Below are 20,476 nucleotides of genomic sequence, written 5' to 3'. Positions count from 1 at the left end.
TTTAATATGTGTCTCTAAAATATATTAGCTTTATTTTTAACATAATTAAATGCTATTGTCATAAAATAATAATCATAATAATTAATTGTAATTCTATATCATCAATTATCTAGTTAATGTAAAAAATAAATCTAAGGCCAGGCGCGGTGGCTCACACCTGTAATCCCAGCACTTTGGGAGGCTGAGGTGGGCGGATCACCTGAGGTCAGGAGTTCAAGACCAGCCTGACCAACATGGAGAAACCCCATCTCTACTAAAAATACAAAAAATTAGCCAGGCGTGGTGGCGCATGCTTGTAATCCCAGCTACTTGAGAGGCTGAGGCAGGAGAATCGCTTGAACCCGGGAGGCAGAGGTTGCGGTGAGCCGAGATCATGCCATTGCACTCTAGCCTGGGCAAAAAGAGTGAAACTCCGTCTCAAATAAATAAATAATAAAAAATAACTTAAATCTACTTAATTAGAAAAACTAACATTCTAAAAATTTTATTTTAAGAAATATCAAAATTGGCTGGGCACGGTGGCTCACGCCTCTAATCCCTACACTTTGGGAGGCTGAGGTGGGCGGATCACCTGAGGTCAGGAGGGTCAGGAGTACAAGACCAGCCTGGCCAACATGGCGAAACCCTGTCTCCACTAAAAATACAAAAATTAGCCAGGCATGATGATGGGCACCTGTAATCCCAGCTACTCAGGAGGCTGAGACAGAAGAATCGCTTGAACCCGGGAGGTAGAGGTTGCAGTGAGCTGAGATCACCCCACTGCACTCCAGCCTGGGTGACAGAGTGAAACTCCACCTCAAAAAAAAAAAAAAAAAAAGAAAAATATAGAAATTAAAGCATACATGGCCAGGCGTAGTGGCTCATGTCTGTAATCCCAGCACTTTGGGAGGCTGAGGCAGGCAGATCACTTGAGGCCATGAGATCAAGACCAACCTGGCCAACATGGCGAAAGCCTGTCTCTACTAAAAATACAAAAAAATTAGTTGGGCATGGTGGTGCACACCTGTAATCACAGCTACTTTGGAGGCTGAGGCAGGAGAATCGTTTGAATCCAGAGGTGGAGGTTGCAGTGAGCCGAGATTGTGCCACTGCACTCTATCCTGGGTGACAGAGCGAGACACTGTCTCAAAAAGAAAAAAAAAGGCCGGGCGCGGTAGCTCATGCCTGCAATCCCAGCACTTTGGGAGGCTGAGGCAGGCAGATTACGAAGTCAGGAGATGGAGACCATCCTGGCTAATACAGTGAAACCCGTCTCTACTAAAAAATACACAAAAATTAGCTGGGTGTGGTGGCAGGCACCTGTAGTCCCAGCTACTCTGGAGGCTGAGGCAGGAGAATGGCATGAACCTGGGAGGTGGAGCTTGCAGTGAGCAGAGATCACACCTCTGCACTCCAGTCTGGGTGACAGAGCGAGGCTCTGTCTCAAAAAAAAAAAAAGAAAGCATACTCTCACCTCCTTCGGTGACTGATATTAGTATCTTGGCACATTCTTTTTCTGTGACATATACACACTTACCTTGTAAGTGTTGTACTCATTTCCTATGACAGTAAATAGTCTTTGTAACAGGCTGCATGATATTTCATAAAATGAATGGATATGGCATAATTTATATGTGAGCCTTTTGAATTCTGCTATTATAATTAACATTGCAATGAACAATTCTTATATTGCCTCTATGCCTCAAATGTCTTATCATTTCTTCTAGTTTTTCTGAGGATGTCAGATTATTGAGTTAAAGGATATGAACATTTTTAAGGCCTTGGAACAGATTTCTAAATTGCTTTCCAGAATAATTCCCATGTGATACTTTCACCATGTTTATTTCAGACTTTTTTTTTTTTTTTTTGAGACGAAATCTCACTCTGTCACCCAGGCTGGAGTGTAGTGGCATGATCTCGGCTCACTGCAACCTCCGCCTCCTGAGTTTAAGCGATTCTTCTGCCTCAGCCTCCCAAGTAGCTGGGGTTACAGGCAAGTGCCTCCATGCCTGGCTAATTTTTGTGTTTTTTGTAGACATGGGGTTTACCATGTTGCCCAGGCTGGTTTCGAACTCCTGAGCTCAGGCAATCTGCCTACCTCAGCCTCCCAAAGTTCTGGGATTACAGGCGTGCACCACCGCACCCGGCCATCAGAGTTTTTTTTGTCAAAATAAAATGGTCTAAAGACATACATCATAGAGAAACTATAATACAAAATTTACAGGTATATCTAAGAAAAGGAAAGTATATTTAAAGCATAAAAATAAACCGCTCTTTTACTTAAAATTTTTAAAAAACTGGATTAAAAATATGAAACTTCCAACAAATTGAGCTTTTTTTTTTTTTTCTTTTTTGAGACGGGGTCTCGCTTTTGTCACCCAGTCTGGAGTGCAGTGGCGCGATCTCAGCTCACTGCAACCTCCACCTCCCTGGTTCAAGCAATTCCCCTGCCTCAGCCTCCCAAGTAGCTGGGATTACAGGCGCATGCCACCACGTCGGGCTAATTTTTTTTGTATTTTTAGTAGAGAGGGGGTTTCACCATGTTGGCCAGACTGGTCTCGAACTCCTGACCTCAGGCAATCTGCCAGCCTGGGTCTCCCAACATGCTGGGATTACAGGCATGAGCCACTGCACCCGGCCTGAACTTTTTATAGTAGTAAAGATAATTCAGTAATGTCCAATAATGACTAAGTAAGTTATAACAAGTACAATGTCAGCAATAACTAGTGCTTTTTAGTAAACAGGGTCAGGCAACCTTGTACCCTTTTAAAAATGTTCGAATATCGATATACCTCCTTCCTAATTGGTGGAGGATTGATTGAGGAGGAAAGTGTGCAGTGATGGTTACCAGCTTCAGCCTCTTGGCTTGACTTTGCAAATACTGGTGAGAATTTGGAAAGAGCTTGAGAATATCTTACATAGTCACATGTTGCTGAGAAGAGTTAAGAACTAACTTCTTGATGTTCATTTTTAACAATGGCTTGCATTCAAAACCTTATAGAGCTCATTAGTAGGAGCTAAGAAGCTAATATTTGCCTTTCACTAAAATTCCTGATTACTTAGCCTAGGTAGTTCGTTCTCTCTCTAGGTTCTGTCTTTGGGAGCTTGGCTCTAAGGTTATCAAGCTAACTCTTTCTTCCCTCTCACCCTTCCCAAATTGACCCTGGTGCTGATTTGTTATTCATACGATTTTCTAGTTTTTCTTTTCCCTTTTTGAGTATTTGAAGCTTCATACTGAATATAGTAATCATAGTATTCATGCATAAAGAAAATCATAAAGTAATTGCATAAATGCATAAAGTAATCATAGTTTTCATGCATTAAAAAAACTAGTTTCGGCTGGGCGCTATGGCTCACGCTTGTAATCCCAGCACTTTCGGAGGCCAAGGCAGGCGAATCATCTGAGGTCAGGAGTTTGAGACTAGCCTGGCCAACATGGCGAAACCTCTTCTCTACTAAAAATACAAAAAATTTAGCCGAGTGTGGTGGCGGGCGCCTGTAATCCTAGCTATTTGGCAGGCTGAGGCAGGAGAATCACTTGAACCTGGGAGGCAGAGGTTGCAGTGAGCCGAGGTTGTGCCATTGCACTACAGCCTAGGCGACAAGAGCGAGACTCCATCTCAAAAAAAAAAACAAAAAACAAAAAACTCCCTATTACAGATTCATAATTTATGAGTCATTAAATAATATTTTCAAGCCATGACATTTTTTCCAGCAGTAGTCTCTAAATCTGTTTTACCATCATAAAACCCCAAGCAAAACTCTACTACATCAGCTGTGTCACTGTAAAACCTGCCTTAACTCACATAAGCATGAAATTAAGCAATGTGTGTGAAACTATTTTATAAACTGTAAAGTATTCCATACATACATGTTGGCAGTTATTAATGTCTTCTCTAGGTGTGGCTTTGAAATGGATGCAGATTCTTTCTGTTACAAAAAACATAAGTTGCAAATGTTCTATAACAAGGGGAGACACAAATATCTTCATGGACATGGATTGCTATGAGTGTTTGATTGCCTAATACTTGAGCCACCACTTCAGTGATACGGTATAATTTATCAAACAGTGTTGAGAAACAGAAACTACTGGGGATGTTTTAAAGAGGAAAGTACTTAATATAGAAATTAGGTTTACATAATCTTAAGAAAGGATGAAGGTGCAGCTCTTAGCCAGGCCTCCAGAGTACCACAAATCAACTTGCAGGAAGAGCTGTAACCACTGCCCCAGTTGGGACAATGGGTAATGAGGATATTAAATTTAAGAACATACTGCTATAGCAATGATCTTTGGCATAGAAAGCTGCCACCACAATTGCCTAGAGATGGGAACATGAAGTCTGGCCCCCATTGCAACAGCAGTGAAGCAGAATTTTGGGACTGGCATCTCCCAAATGGCTTTGCTTGCCACCAGAGAACAACCAAAGTGGAGGGAGATGGCTAGGCCTCATTTCTGCCTATTTTATTTTATTTTTTGCGACGGAGTCTTGTCTGTCGCCCAGGCTGGAGTGCAGTAGTGTGATCTTGGCTCACTGCAGCCTCCGCCTCCCAGCTTCAAACAATTCTCCTGCCTCAGCCTCCTGAGTAGCTGGGATTACAGGCACCCACCACTGTGCCCAGCCAATTTTCTTATTTTTAGTGGAGCTGGGGTTTTGCCACATTGGCCAGGCTGGTCTTGAACTCCTGACCTCAGGTGATCTGCCTGCCTCAGCCTCCCAAAGTGTTGTGATTACAGGTATGAGCCACCATGCCTGGCCCATTTCTGCCTTTTTTTTTTTTTTTTTTTTGAGATGGAGTCTCACTCTGTTGCCCAGACTGGAGTGCAGTGGTAATCTTGGCGCATTGCAACCTCTGCCTCCCAGTTTCAAGCAATTCTCCTGCTTCAGCCTCCTGAGTAGCTGGGACTACAGGTGTGTAGCACCACACCTGGCTAATTTTTGTTTTTGTTTTGTTTTTTTTGAGACAGAGTCTCACTCTGTCACCCAGGCTGGAGTGTAGTGGCATGATCTGGGCTCACTACAACCTCCGCCTCCCGGGTTCAAGCAATACTCCTGCCTCAGCTTCCAGAGTAGCTGGGATTACAGGTGCGCGCCAACACACCTGGCTAATTTTTTTGTATTTTTAATAGAGATGGGGTTTCACCATGTTGGCCAGGCTGGTCTCGAACTCCTGACCTCGTGATCCGCCCGCCTCGGCCTCCCAAAGTGCTGGGATTACAGGCATGAGCCACCGTGCCCAGACAATGTTTGTATTTTTAGTAGAGACAGTTTCACCATGTTGGCCAGGCTGGTCTTGAACTCCTCACCTCAGGTGATCCGCCTGCCTTGGCCTCCCAAAGTGCTGGGATTACAGGCGCAAGCCACTGTGCCTGACCCGTTTCTGCTTTTTAAAGCTCATGTGAGCACTTAATTTGTAACCAGAATCCTACTTGTAAAACAATCTAAGACATGTAGCTTTTAGTTTTGTAACCTCTATAATATTGATGGCACAGTGGGAGTGGATGCTGAGTACCACTTGAACATGTTCCACCTCAGTGTCTTCACAGCTGGAAGGTGTCTACATTGTTTCAAGGTGGACAATTGATTTACTTCTCATTTTTCATAAACTAAAAGTAGAATAAAGGCTATTCCTCTAAAATTGCTATCTCACCTGTCACTCCCTTGCATTCTCACATACCTTCTTGAGTGGAGGGGAAGAGGGCTTGGAGTGATAGCGGATGTGCCAGGAATTCTCCATAACTCAGTCCGTCCCTCTTGTGCTATGTTGCAGCATCAGGATTTGCTAATGGGAGGATACTGCCCTTACGTGCATCATTAGCCATGCACACTAAGGTCTTACACCTACACACAGGTCAGTATTCTGGCTCAGAGACCAACAGGGAGAAATTGCAGTTCTCATTAGTTGAACTTTCTTTATTGTTCACAGTTTTAAAACACAAAATTGAGAGGAACTCTATAAAAAATGTGCCATTCTATTAATAATTGTTGCTGGTAATTTAAAAATCCTGGTTCCTTTTCAAATTCTTATATACCTTTTTTTTTTAAACACTTGATCTTAGCCGAAAGACCGAGAAGCAATCTTTTTTTTTTTTTTTTTTAACCTATAGCTTCTCAATGAGATTGTCAGCCGTTTGTAAGTTTTGGTTTTTGGTTTTCTGTGTTTGTATTTACATATATGAAATATAGATTGAGTATCCCTTATCCAAAATGCTTAAGACTGGAAGTGTTTTAGATTTGGGGTTTTTTAGGATTTGTGAATATTTGCACTATACTTACCAGTTAAGCATTCCAAATCCAAAATCTCAAATCTGAAGTGCTCCACTGAGCACCTCTTTTGAGTATCATGTTGGTGCTCAAAAAGTTTCTGATTTTGGAGCATTTGGATTTCTGATTCTCGGATTTAGGATGCTTGACCTGTAATTTCAGATTTACATAAAAGCAGAAATAGTACACAGAGCTCCTTATATCCTTCACCCAGATTCCCCAATTATTGGCCTTTCTGAACCATTTGGGAATAATACGCAGATATGACTTTCCATTATGTCTCAGTTGTTCAGTGTATATTTTCTAAGTACAAGAATATATTCCTACATATTTACATCATAACCGTCATGTTTAAACATTTTAAAATGGGGATTTGTATTACATTGTTTCTCTTTTTGAAAAAATTACAGAGGAGCTTAATGCAATCAGTATTACTTAAAATCTGATAATGTGTGTTAAATAGTAGTTTTCATTTATTTCATTTATCAAGTGTTCAGTGAATGCTTACTATGTAACAGCACAGTTATCAGCACTGGGGAAATAGATGAACAAGATAAGATTTGCACTTTCATTAGCTTACATGCCATAAAGAGGGAAATAAAGAGAACACCAGATGATGATAAGTTTATGCTGAGAATTAAAATGAAGTGATGAAATAATGGGAATGTCAGGTGGCTACTTTTGGTGGGACGGTCAGGAAAGGCATCTCTGGGGAGATAAATTTTAAGCTCAGACCTGAGTGAAAAGAATGAGCCAGCCATGGAAACATTATGTTAACTCACATGGTAGTTTGAAATGCTTTATCTGATCAAAGGTACTTATTTTTGGTGACTTTCAACAATATTAAGGGTCTATAAACCAACACTCATTTGCATAAGAATAACTACCAGTGAATCTTTTTGTATGATAGGTTTTTTGTTTGTTGTTTTTTGAGACAGAGTCTCGCTTTGTCGCCCAGGCTGGAGTGCAGTGGCGCGATCTTGGCTCACTGCAACCTCTACCTCCCCGGTTCAAGTGATTCTCCTGCCTCAGCCTCCCAAAGTAGCTGGGATTACAGGTGCCTGCCACCACGCCTGGCTAATTTTTGTATTTTTAGTAGAGATGGGGTTTCACCGTGTTGTCCAGGCTGGTGTCAAACTCCTGACCTCAAGCCATCCACCCGCCTCGGCCTCCCAAAGTGCTGGGATTACAGGTGTGAGCCACCACTCCTGGCCATGATAGGTTATTTTGTGATGAAAATACCTACCTCTTAATTTGTCTGATAAATTTAAATTTTATGTCTAGATTTCCTAAGATCAGCACTTCCATATTTTAAAGTAATCTGTATCAGACTAACTGCTCTTGCATTCTTTTAATACCAGTGACTACTTTGATTCGTGAAACAATGTATTTTCCATATGAATAGTTTTTCTCATGGTGTATTTATTCTTTTAAGTTTTGTTTTTTAAATATACTTCACTTTTGAATGTTTCAGACAGCAGCAAAAGCAGCAAAAGCAGCAGCAGCAGGGGGACCTATCAGGACAGAGTTCACATCCATGTGAAAGGCCAGCCACCAGTTCAAGAGCACTTGGGAGTGATCTAGGTAAGGCCTGCTCACCATTCATCATGTTCGCTACCTTCACACTTTATCTGACATACGAGCTCCATGTGATTTTTGCTTTACATTATTCTTCATTCCCTCTTTAATCATATTAAGACTCTTAAGTAAATTTGTAATCTACTAAATTTCCCTGGATTAAGGAGCAGTTACCAAAAAAAAAAAAAAAAGCTAGATGTGGTGGCTCACATCTGTAATCCCAGCACTTTGGGAAACCAAGGCAGGAGAGGATTGCTAGAACATTTAATGAATACTTTAACATAATAATTTAAACTTCACAGTAATTTGTACAGTCTCCAGAAATTCCTTAGACATCATGAATATTTTTCTTTTTTTGAGATGGAGTCTTGCTCTGTCACCCAGGCTGGAGTGCAGTGTCGCGATCTTGGCTCACTGCAAGCTCCTCTTCCTGGGTTCGTGGCATTCTCCTGCCTCAGCCTCCTGAGTAGCTGGGACTACAGGCGCCCGCCACATCACCTGGCTAATTTTTTGTATTTTTAGTAGAGACAGGGTTTCACCGTGTTAGCCAGGATGGTCTCAATCTCCTGACCTCATGATCCGCCCACCTCGGCCTCCCAAAGTGCTGGGATTACAGGCGTGAGCCATCGCGTCCGGCCAGAAATCATGAATATTAGTAGGTGAAAAATAAACACATTTTACCACCTGGAAAATGAAAAATACTTGAGTATAATCTAAATAACAATGGGAAGTGCAGAGTTACTTTCCAGGTCTCGGTTTAAATATGTCTTAAACTTTGGCCAATTAGTAGTAGAAGTTGAGAGAAAAAGTAACTATCTGACAAAGAAATTATAAGCAGAATATATAAAGAACTCTTAAAACTGAATAATCAGAAAACAACTCAATAAAAAGGTGAAGGATTTGAAAAGATATTTCACCAAATAAGACATAGGGATGACAAATAAGCACATGAAAAGACTCTCAGCATCACTAGTCACAGGGAAATGCACGATAAAACCACAGTGAGATACCATGGCACCCCTGTAGGTATGGCTTTAATGAAGAAATAAAACTGACAATACCAAGTGTTGGCAAGGATCCAAGCAGCTGAGACTCATATACTGTTAATGGGAATGTAACAGTGTACAGCTTTGAAAAACAGTTTGGCATTTTTTTGATAAATATATACTTAGCCATGTGATCCAGCAGTCCCAATCATGTATATATAACCAAGAGAAAAGAAAACTTAGGTTCACATAAAAACTTATATCAAATGCTTATAGCTGACCAGGCATGGTGGCCCATGCCTATAATCCCAGCACTTTGGGAGGCCGAGGTTGGCAGATCACCTGAAGTCAAGTGTTCGAGACCAGTCTGGCCAACATGGCAAAACCCTGTCTCTACTTAAAATACAAAAATTAGCCAGGCATGATGGCGGGCACCTGTAGTCCAGCTATTCAGGAGGCTGAGGCAGGAGAATCATGTGAACCCGGGAGGCAGAGGTTGCAGTGAGCCGTGATCGTGCCACTATACTCCAGCCTGGGTGACAGAGCAAAACTCTGTCTCAAAAAAAACAAAACAAAAAAAAGGCTGGACACGGTGGCTTACGCCTGTTATCCCGGCACTTTGGGAGGCCAAGGCCGATGGATCACCTGAGGTCAGGAGTTCAAGACCAGCCTGGCCAACATGGTGAAACCCCATCTCTACTAAAAATACAAAAATTTGCTGGGCATGGTGGTGGGCACCTGTAATCTCAGGAGGCTGAGGCAGGAGAATCACTTGAACCCGGGAGGTGGAGATTGCAGTGAGCCAAGATTGTGCCATTGAACTCCAGCCTGGGTGACAAGACCGAAACTCCATCTCAAAAAAAAAAAAAAAAAAAAAAAGATTATAGCATCTTTATTCATCATTGCCCAAAATTACAAACTGCGTAAATGTAGACCTTCATTTAGTTAATGAATGCACAAACTGTGGTATATCCAAACAATTGAATAAAAAAAGGGATGAATTGGTACTTTTTTCTATTCCTCCTGTTTAAGTACAGCCAAAACACCTCAACATTTGTATAAAACATGAGCTGGGCCGGGCACGGTGGCTCACACGTGTAATCCCAGCACTTTGGGAGGCTGAGGCGGGTGGATCACCTAAGGTTGGGAGTTCAAGACCGGTCTGACCAATGTGGAGAAACCCTGTCTCTACTAAAAATACAAAATTAGTCGGGCATGGTGGCACATGCCTGTAATCCCAGCTTCTTGTGAGGCTGAGGCAGGAGAATTGCTTGATCCCGGTAAGCAAAGGTTGCAGTGAGCTGAGATTGCACCATTGCACTCCAGCCTGGGCAACAAGAGCAAAACTCTGTCTCAAAAAGAAAAAAAAACCATTCAGCTGAATCTCAAAGGCAGAGAGAAGACAGACTGGCTAGGGACCTTGGAACCAGAGGAGCAGTGTGGTGGGGAGTGGACTGGATTTTCTTTTTGCCTCATATCCTGGACTTGGTGCTGGAGAAGCTATGGGCTCAGACCAAGAGAAAACCCCATGAAAAGCCTGCTCTCTCTAGCCAAAAGAGGCAGCCTAGCAAGATAAAAACCTTTAGATAATAAGCACTTGACTCCAGTCAAACAAAACAGAATAAACTGGCCCCATTCACCCCTGTCAGCAAAGGCCAAGTGGGAGCCAAGATATGTACCCCAACCTGGAAGTCATAAGGTACACTTCTCCCCTTTCCCAGCCAAGGTGGTGTTAGAGAAGGCTGACTGGGGAGCTGGGATTTTCATTCCCTCCAGGAGGTGATAACACTCCTTTCACATGGTGTCAGTGGTCACAGGGAGGCTGAACTTCCACCCAATAATACATAGGCATCTCTCTGGCTCCTATATGGGTGATGTTGGAGAAGAGGCCGAGTAGAGAATCCAGACTGTTGCTGACACCCAGCAGTAACAAGGAGACCTCCACAATGTCCGTCAGGCCACGTGGAGATCAGTAACAAGGCACTGCTCTCCCTCCCAGTCAGAGAGATGTCAGTGGAGGACTAGGGGGCTAGAACTCCCATGTGCGTTCAGCAGTAATCCCCATGACCGCCACTCCTTGTCATCACAGGCCTTGAAGAAACCTGGACTTCCACTCCCCTCTGGTTGTAGCGAGGTGGCACTCCCTTTTCCCTGCTGCCAGTGCTGTGTCAGAGGAGGCTTGCTCAATTGGAAGATGTAAATAAGATTCACATTCTCATAACATAATACCCCAAATTTTCAAGATTTAATTGAAAATCACTAAGCTGGGCATGGTGGCTCACACCTGTAATCCCAGCACTTTGGGAGGCCAAGGCGGGCCGAACACTTAAGGTCAGGAATTCAAGACCAGCCTGGCCAGCATGGTGAAACCCTGTCTCTACTAAAAATACAAAAATTAGCTGGGCGTGGTGGCACATGCCTGTAATCCCAGCTACTGGGGAGGCTAAGGCAGGAAAATCACTGGAACCTGGGAGACGGAGGTTGCAGTGATCCAAGATCACACTAGTGTACTGCAGCCTGGGCAACAGAGCAAGACTCCATCTAAATTTGTGTCAGGATTCCCAGAAGGAGATGAGAAAGGGTGGGGCTGAAAAAAATTGAGGAAGAAGTCATGGCTGAAAATTTCCCAAATTTGGCAAAAGTCAGAAACCTACAGATTGAAAAAGCTGAATGAAGCTCAAATATGATAAACTCAAAGAAGTTCACACAGAGACACATCACAGTTAGATTTCTGAACACTGCAGACAAAAAATGAAGATCTCGAAATTAGCAACAAATGACCTTACCTAAGCAATTTGAATGACAGCAGATTTCCCATCAGAGATCATAAAGGCCAGAAGGAAGGGGTACATACAACATTTTTTCTAGTGCTGAAAGAAAAAAACTCTAGGCTGGGCACGGTGGCACACACCTGTAATCCCAGCACTTTTGGAGGCTGAGGCAGGCAGATCACCTGAAGTCAGGAGTTCGAGACCAGCCTGGCCAACATGGGGAAACCCTGTCTCTACTAAAAATACAAAAATTAGCCAGGTGTGGTGGCGCACACCTGTAATCCTAGCTACTTGGGAGGCTGAGGCAGGGGAATCGCTTGAACCTGGGAGGCGACGGTTGCAGTGAGCCAAGGTCACGCCACTGCACTCCAGCCTGGGCAGTTGAGCGAGACTCCATCTCAAAAAAAAAAAAAAAAATTATCCAGGCTTGGCGGTGGGCGCCTATAGTCCCAGCTACTTGGGAGGCTGAGGCAAGAGAGTTGGTTGAACCCAGGAGGTGGAGGTTGCAGTGAGCCAAGCTCATGACACTACTCCAGCCTGGGTGACAGAGCGAGACCTTGTCTCAAAAAAAAAAAAAAAAAAACAAGAAAAAAACTCTAAACCCAGAGTTACATATCCAGTGAAATATCCTTCAGGAGTGAAGGGAAAATTAACAGTTTGTCTTCAGGAGACCTACCCTAAAAGAATGGCTAAAGGAATTTCTCTAAACAGAAAAGAAATGATAAAAGAAGTAATTTTGGAACATCAGGAAGGAAGAAAGAACAATAAAAAGAGTAAAATATGGGTAAACACAGTAGACTTTCCCCTCCTTTTGAATTTTCTAAATGGTATGATGGTTGAAGCAAGAATTATAGCACTGATTTGGTTTTCAATATATATATTGGAAATATTTAAGGCAATTATGTTACAAATGAAGGAGGGTCAAAGGATATAAAGGGAGGTAACCTTTCTATATTTCTTTTGTACTGATGCAGGCACTTTGGAAAATAATTTGTTTAAAAACTGAACATACCCTGACCATATGACATAGCATCTATACTCCTGGGCATTTATCCCAGAGAAACAGAAATTTATTTATTTGTTTTTTTTTAGTATTACACTCCGTAAGTGCTGTAATACTAGCACTTAGGGAGGCCGAGGCAGGCAGATTGCTTGAGCCCAGGAGTTCAAGACCAGCCTGGGCAATGCTGCACAGTCAAAAAAGAAAAACAAACATTTAGAAAACTATTTTAAAAGTCTTTAATTGCTGAATGCCTCTTTGGCTAATATTTGGAAGATCATTATTATTATTATTATTTTTCTTTTTTAGGCAGTCTCGCTCTGTCACCGAGGCTGGAGTGCAGTGGCGCCATCTCGGCTTACTGCAACCTCTGCCTCCCGGGTTCACGCCATTCTCCTGCCTCAGCCTCCCGAGTAGCTGGGACTACAGGCGTGTGCCACCATGCCCGGCTAGTTTTTTGTATTTTTAGTAGAGATGGGGTTTCACCATGTTAGTCAGGATGGTCTCCATCTCCTGACCTCGTGATCCGCCCACCTCGGCTTCCCAAAATGCTGGGATTACAGGCGTGAGCCACTGCGCGCAGCCTGGAAGATCATTATTTAGTCCTACAACTGACACATTGTTCCACTGACGCAATTGCCCAGGCTGGTCTTGAACTCCTGGGCTCAAGCAATCTGCCTGCCTCGGCCTCCCTAAGTGCTAGTATTACAGGCTTGAGCCACTGTGTCCAGCCAAAAATAGAAATTTATATTCTCACAAAAACATGTACATGAATGTTTATAGCAGCTTTACTTGTCATAATCAAAAACTGGAAACAACCAAAATGTCCTACAGTGAAACAAACTGTAGTACATCCATAGCATGTAATACTCTACTGTCAGGATTAAAAAGAAACCCACTGTTGGCACAGGCAGCACCGTGGCTGGATCTCAGGGGCATTATGCTGAGTGCAAAAAAGCCTCAAAGGGTCTTACACTGTATGATTCCACTTGTTCAACTAAAAATGACAGCTGTATAGAGATAGAGAACATATTATTGGTTGCCACTAGTTAGAGAAAGTGGGTAAAAGAGAGGTGGGTGGGAATATAAATCGATAGGAGGGAGATCTTTGTGGTATTATAACACTTCTATGTCTTGATTGTAGTGGTGGTGGTTACATGAATACACGTGTGATAAAATGCCATGTAGAACTACATATAATGTTGTGCCAATGTCAATATCTAGGTTTTAGTTTGATCTTTAGTTACATAAGATGTAACTATTGGGTGAAATTGGGCAAAAGAGTACACGAAACCTCTCTTAAATATCTTTGCAACTTCCTTTGAATTGACAGTTTTTCAAAATAGAAAGTTGGGTTTTTGTAAATACATGAATTGTTGATATACACAACAAATCTCAAATGCATTATGCTAAGTGAAAGAAGCCATATTCAAAAGGCTACATACCTACTGATGCCTTTTATATGACGTGCAGGAAAAGATAAAACTGTAGGACAGAGAATATACTGGTGGCTATCTGGGATTAGGAATTGGGGATTGACCACAAAGGGGCAGCATGGGGGAATTTTCTGGGGCAGTGGAATGGTTGTGTATCTTGATGGTGTATTTGTCAAAATATATAGAACTATAAAAGTAAATTTTTGCTTTATATGTATTAAATCAAAAAAAGAAACTCGTGCTCAAATAGAAATACATTTTCTGAGAACTTACCTTTTGATGACTTTGAGAATTTTCTGGAAATTTTAAAGAAATGTGGTTTTGTTTCCCAACAGGTGATGCTATGAGTGAAGAAGACATGCTTCAGGCAGCTGTGACCATGTCTTTAGAAACTGTCAGAAGTGATTTGAAAACAGAAGGAAAAAAATAATACCTTTAAAAAATAATTTAGATATTCATACTTTCCAACATTATCCTGTGTGATTACAGCATAGGGTCCACTTTGGTACTGTGTCAAAGAGATGAGGAAATAAGACTTTTAGTGATTTGCAAACAAAATGATGGGAAAGTGGAACAATGCGTCAGTTGTAGGACTAAATAATGATCTTCCAAATATTAGCCAAAGAGGCATTCAGCAATTAAAGACATTTAAAATAGTTTTCTAAATGTTTCTTTTTCTTTTTTGAGTGTGCAATATGTAACATGTCTAAAGTTAGGGCATTTTTCTTGGATCTTTTTGCAGACCAGCTAATTAGCTCTCGCCTCAGGCTTTTTCCATATAGTTTGTTTTCTTTTTCTGTCTTGTAGGTAATTTGGCTCACATCATGTAATAGTGGCTTTCATTTCTTATTAACCAAATTAACCTTTCAGGAAAGTATCTCTACTTTCCTGATGTTGATAATAGTAATGGTTCTAGAAGGATGAACGGTTCTCCCTTCAACTGTATACCGTGTGCTCCAGAGTTTTCTTGTGTTGTTTTCTCTGATCACAACTTTTCTGCTACCTGGTTTTCATTATTTTCCCACAATTCTTTTGAAAGATGGTAATCTTTTCTGAGGTTTAGCGTTTTAAGCCCTACGATGGGATCATTATTTCATGACTGGTGCGTTCCTAAACTCTGAAACCAGCCCTGCACAAGTACTTGAGAATAAATGAGCATTTTTTAAAATGTGTGAGCATGTGCTTTCCCAGATGCTTTATGAATGTCTTTTCACTTATATCAAAACCTTATAGCTTTGTTGCAACCCCTTCTTCCTGCGCCTTATTTTTTCCTTTCTTCTCCAGTTGAGAAAACTAGGAGAAGCATAGTATGCAGGCAAGTCTCCTTCTGTTAGAAGACTAAACATACGTACCCACCATGAATGTATGATACATGAAATTTGGCCTTCAATTTTAATAGCAGTTTTATTTTATTTTTTCTCCTATGACTGGAGCTTTGTGTTCTCTTTACAGTTGAGTCATGGAATGTAGGTGTCTGCTTCACATCTTTTAGTAGGTATAGCTTGTCAAAGATGGTGATCTGGAACATGAAAATAATTTACTAATGAAAATATGTTTAAGTTTATACTGTGATTTGACACTTGCATCATGTTTAGATAGCTTAAGAACAATAGAAGTCACAGTACTTAGTGGATCTATAAATAAGAAAGTCCATAGTTTTGATAAATATTGTCTTTAATTGAGATGTACAGAGAGTTTCTTGCTGGGTCAATAGGATAGTATCATTTTGGTGAAAACCATGTCTCTGAAATTGATGTTTTAGTTTCAGTGTTCCCTATCCCTCATTCTCCATCTCCTTTTGAAGCTCTTTTGAATGTTGAATTGTTCATAAGCTAAAATCCAAGAAATTTCAGCTGACAACTTCGAAAATTATAATATGGTATATTGCCCTCCTGGTGTGTGGCTACACACATTTTATCAGGGAAAGTTTTTTGATCTAGGATTTATTGCTAACTAACTGAAAAGAGAAGAAAAAATATCTTTTATTTATGATTATAAAATAGCTTTTTCTTCGATATAACAGATTTTTTAAGTCATTATTTTGTGCCAATCAGTTTTCTGAAGTTTCCCTTACACAAAAGGATAGCTTTATTTTAAAATCTAAAGTTTCTTTTAATAGTTAAAAATGTTTCAGAAGAATTATAAAACTTTAAAACTGCAAGGGATGTTGGAGTTTAGTACTACTCCCTCAAGATTTAAAAAGCTAAATATTTTAAGACTGAACATTTATGTTAATTATTACCAGTGTGTTTGTCATATTTTCCATGGATATTTGTTCATTACCTTTTTCCATTGAAAAGTTACATTAAACTTTTCATACACTTGAATTGATGAGCTACCTAATATAAAAATGAGAAAACCAATATGCATTTTAAAGTTTTAACTTTAGAGTTTATAAAGTTCATATATACCCTAGTTAAAGCACTTAAGAAAATATGGCATGTTTGACTTTTAGTTCCTAGAGAGTTTTTGTTTTTTTTTTTGTTGTTGTTGTTTTTTGAGACGGAGTCTTGCTATGTCTCCCAGGCTGGAGGGCAGTGGCATGATCTCGGCTCACTACAACTTCCACCTCCCGGGTTCAAGCAATTCTCCTGCCTCAGCCTCCAGAGTAGCTGGGATTACAGGCGCCCACCACCACACCCCGCAGATTTTTGTATTTTTGGTAGAGACAACGGTTTCATCATGTTTGGCCAGGCTGGTCTCGAACTCCTGACCTCAGGTGATCCGCCTGCCTTGGCCTCCCAAAGTGCTGGATTACAGGCATGAGCCACTGCGCCTGGCCAGCTAGAGAGTTTTTAAAGCAGAGCTGAGCACACACTGGATGCGTTTGAATGTGTTTGTGTAGTTTGTTGTGAAATTGTTACATTTAGCAGGCAGATCCAGAAGCACTAGTGAACTGTCATCTTGGTGGGGTTGGCTTAAGTTTAATTGACTGTTTAGATTCCATTTCTTAATTGATTGGCCAGTATGAAAAGATGCCAGTGCAAGTAACCATAGTATCAAAAAAGTTAAAAATTATGCAAAGCTATTATACATCAGGTACTGCCATTTACTGTAAACCACCTGCAAGAAAGTCAGGAACAACTAAATTCACAAGAACTGTCCTGCTAAGAAGTGTATTAAAGATTTCCATTTTGTTTTACTAATTGGGAACATCTTAATGTTTAATATTTAAACTATTGGTATCATTTTTCTAATGTATAATTTGTATTACTGGGATCAAGTATGTACAGTGGTGATGCTAGTAGAAGTTCAAATAAGCCTTGGAAATACCACTTTCATATTTTCAGATGTCATGGATTTAATGAGTAATTTATGTTTTTAAAATTCAGAATAGTTAATCTCTGATCTAAAACCATCAATCTATGTTTTTTACGGTAATCATGTAAATATTTCAGTAATATAAACTGTTTGAAAAGGCTGCTGCAGGTAAACTCTATACTAGGATCTTGGCCAAATAATTTACAATTCACAGAATATTTTATTTAAGGTGGTGCTTTTTTTTTTGTCCTTAAAACTTGATTTTTCTTAACTTTATTCATGATGCCAAAGTAAATGAGGAAAAAAACTCAAAACCAGTTGAGTATCATTGCAGACAAAACTACCAGTAGTCCATATTGTTTAATATTAAGTTGAATAAAATAAATTTTATTTCAGTCAGAGCCTAAATCACATTTTGAATGTCTGAATTTTTGCTACTATTTTTTAAATCATGCTAGTGGCGGCTGGGCATGGTACCTCACGCCTGTAATCCCAGCATTTTGGGAGGCCGAAGTGGGTGGATCACGAGGTCGGGAGTTCAAGACCAGCTTGGCCAAAATGGTGAAACCCCATCTGTACTAAAAACTACAAAAATTAGCTGGGTGCGGTGGCAGGTGCCTGTAATCCCAGCTACCTGGGAGTCTGAGGCAGGAGAATTGCTTGAACCCTGGCGGCAGAGGATGCAGTGAGCCGAGATGGTGCCACTGTACTCCAGACTGGGCGACAGAGTGAGACTCTGTCTCAAAAAAAAAAAAAAAAAAAAAAAAAATCATGCTAGTGCCAAGAGCTACTAAATTCTTAAAACCGGCCCATTGGACCTGTACAGATAAAAAATAGATTCAGTGCATAATCAAAATATGATAATTTTTAAATCTTAAGTAGAAAAATAAATCTTGATGTTTTAAATTCTTATGAGGATTCAATAGTTAATATTGATGATCTCCCGGCTGGGTGCAGTGGCTCACGCCTGTAATCCCAGCAGTTCGGGAGGCTGAGGTGGGCGAACCGCTTCAGGCCAGGAGTTCAAGACCAGTCTGGGCAACATGGTGAAACCTCGTCTCTACTAAAAATATAAAAATTAGCCGGGCGTGGTTGCACACACTTGTAATCCCAGCTACTCAGGAGGCTAAGAATCGCATGAGCCTAGGAGGCAGAGGTTGCAGAGTGCCAAGGGCTCACCACTGCATTCCAGCCTGCCCAACAGAGTGAGACACTGTCTCTGAAAAAATATATATATATATATATATATATATATGTATATATGTGTGTATATATATATGTATATATGTGTGTATATTTATGTATATATATATGACTTCCTATTAAAAACTTTATCCCAGCCGGGGGCAGTGGCTCATGCCTGTAATCCCAACACTTTGGGAGGCTGAGGCAGGTGGATCACCTGAAGTCAGGAGTTCGAGACCAGCCTGGCCAACATGGTGAAACCCCATCTCTACTAAAAATACAAAACTTAGCCAGGTATGGTGGCGGGCACCTGTAATCCCAGTTACTTGGGAGGCTGAGGCAGGAGAATCGTTGAAACCCAGGAGGTGGAGGTTGCAGTGAGCTGAGATCGTGCCATTGCACTCTAGCCTGGGCAGCAAGAGTAAAACTCCGTCTTAAAGGTTTTTTTTTTTTTTTTTTTTTTTTAATCCGGAAACGAAGAGGCCTTGGGCCGCTATTTTCTTTTTCTTTCTTTCTTTCTTTTTTTTTTTTTTTTTCTGAGACGGAGTCTAGCTCTGCTGCCCAGGCTGGAGTACAATGACACGATGTTGGCTCACTGCAACCTCCACCTCCTGGGTTCAAGCGATTCTCCTGCCTCAGCCTCCCAAGTACCTGGGATTACAGGCACCTGCCACTACACCTGGCGAATATTTGTTTTTTTTAGTAGAGACGGGCTTTTACCATGTTAGGCTGGTCTCAAACTCCTGACCTCAGGTGATCTGCCTGCCTTGGCCTCCCAAAGTGCTGGGATTACAGGTGCAGGCCACCACGCCCGGCCTTGGGCCACTGTTTTCAAAGTGAATTGTTTGTTGTATCGAGTCCTTAAGTATGGATATATGATATATGTGACCCTAATTAAGAACTACCAGATTGGATCAACCAATCATGTCAGCAATGTAAATAACTTTATTTTTCATATTCAAAATAAAAACTTTCTTTTATTTCTGGCCCCTTTATAACCAGCATCTTTTTGCTTTAAAAAATGACCTGGCTTTGTATTTTTTTAGTCTTAAACATAATAAAAATATTTTTGTTCTAATTTGCTTTCATGAATGAAGATTATTGACATCGTTGGTAAATTCTAGAATTTTGATTTTGTTTTTTAATTTGAAGAAAATCTTTGCTATTATTATTTTTTCCAAGTGGTCTGGCATTTTAAGAATTAGTGCTAATAACGTAACTTCTAAATTTGTCGTAATTGGCATGTTTAATAGCATATCAAAAAACATTTTAAGCCTGTGGATTCATAGACAAAGCAATGAGAAACATTAGTAAAATATAAATGGATATTCCTGATGCATTTAGGAAGCTCTCAGTTGTCTCTTGCGTAGTTTAAGGAATGTTTTCTGAATTTTTTTAATGCTTTTTTTTTTTGAAAGAGGAAAACATACATTTTTAAATGTGATTATCTAATTTTTACAACACTGGGCTATTAGGAATAACTTTTTAAAAATTACTGTTCTGTATAAATATTTGAAATTCAAGTACAGAAAATATCTGAAACAAAAAGCGTTGTTTGGCCATGATACAAGTGCACTGTGGCAGTGCCGCTTGCTCAGGACCCAGCCCTGCAGCCCTTCTGTGTGTGCTCCCTCGTTAAGTTCATTTGCTGTTATTACACACACAGGCCTTCCTGTCTGGTCGTTAGAAAAGCCGGGCTTCCAAAGCACTGTTGAACACTGAGGATTCTGTTGTTAGTGTGGATGTTCAATGAGTTGTATTTTAAATATCAAAGATTATTAAATAAAGATAATGTTTGCTTTTCTATTTCCTTTTGAATTTGTGTTTATTGTTAATTCATAGCTATTCAAAGTGTGATTAGAGCTGGCCTTGGTGGCTTGCATCTACAATTCCAGCTACCCAGGAGGCAGAAGCAGGAGGACTGCTTGAGCCCAGGAGTTCGAGGCTGCAGTGAGCTATGATCTTGCCACTGAATTCTAGCCTGGGCGACAAAGCAGGAAAAAAGTATGGATGGAGG

General features: G+C 40.7%; 1 protein-coding gene across 9 annotated transcripts in view; it reads left to right on the top strand.

Moving 5' to 3' along the window:
- Positions 1-20,265, top strand: part of ATXN3 (ataxin 3) — a 48,070-nt gene extending 27,805 nt beyond the window's left edge. For 7 of the 9 annotated variants that reach the window (XM_019009801.4, XM_019009802.4, XM_031001572.3 and 4 more), the window contains 2 exons: positions 7,717-7,826; positions 14,349-20,265. In XM_019009801.4, the coding sequence (XP_018865346.4) occupies positions 7,717-7,826; positions 14,349-14,443 (205 nt within the window). In that variant the 3' untranslated portion in view covers positions 14,444-20,265. Of the gene's footprint in view, positions 1-7,716; positions 9,689-14,348 lie in introns of those variants that run through there. The other 2 variants (XM_019009800.4, XM_063698126.1) reach the window with 2 other exon arrangements.
- The last annotated feature ends 211 nt before the right edge of the window (positions 20,266-20,476 follow it).

This window comes from Gorilla gorilla, chromosome 15 (assembly GCF_029281585.2).
Source record: "Gorilla gorilla gorilla isolate KB3781 chromosome 15, NHGRI_mGorGor1-v2.1_pri, whole genome shotgun sequence".
Classification (NCBI taxonomy): domain Eukaryota; kingdom Metazoa; phylum Chordata; class Mammalia; order Primates; family Hominidae; genus Gorilla; species Gorilla gorilla.
The sequence above is the reverse complement of the archived record's forward strand: the minus strand, read 5'-3'. Positions and strand labels throughout refer to the sequence as shown.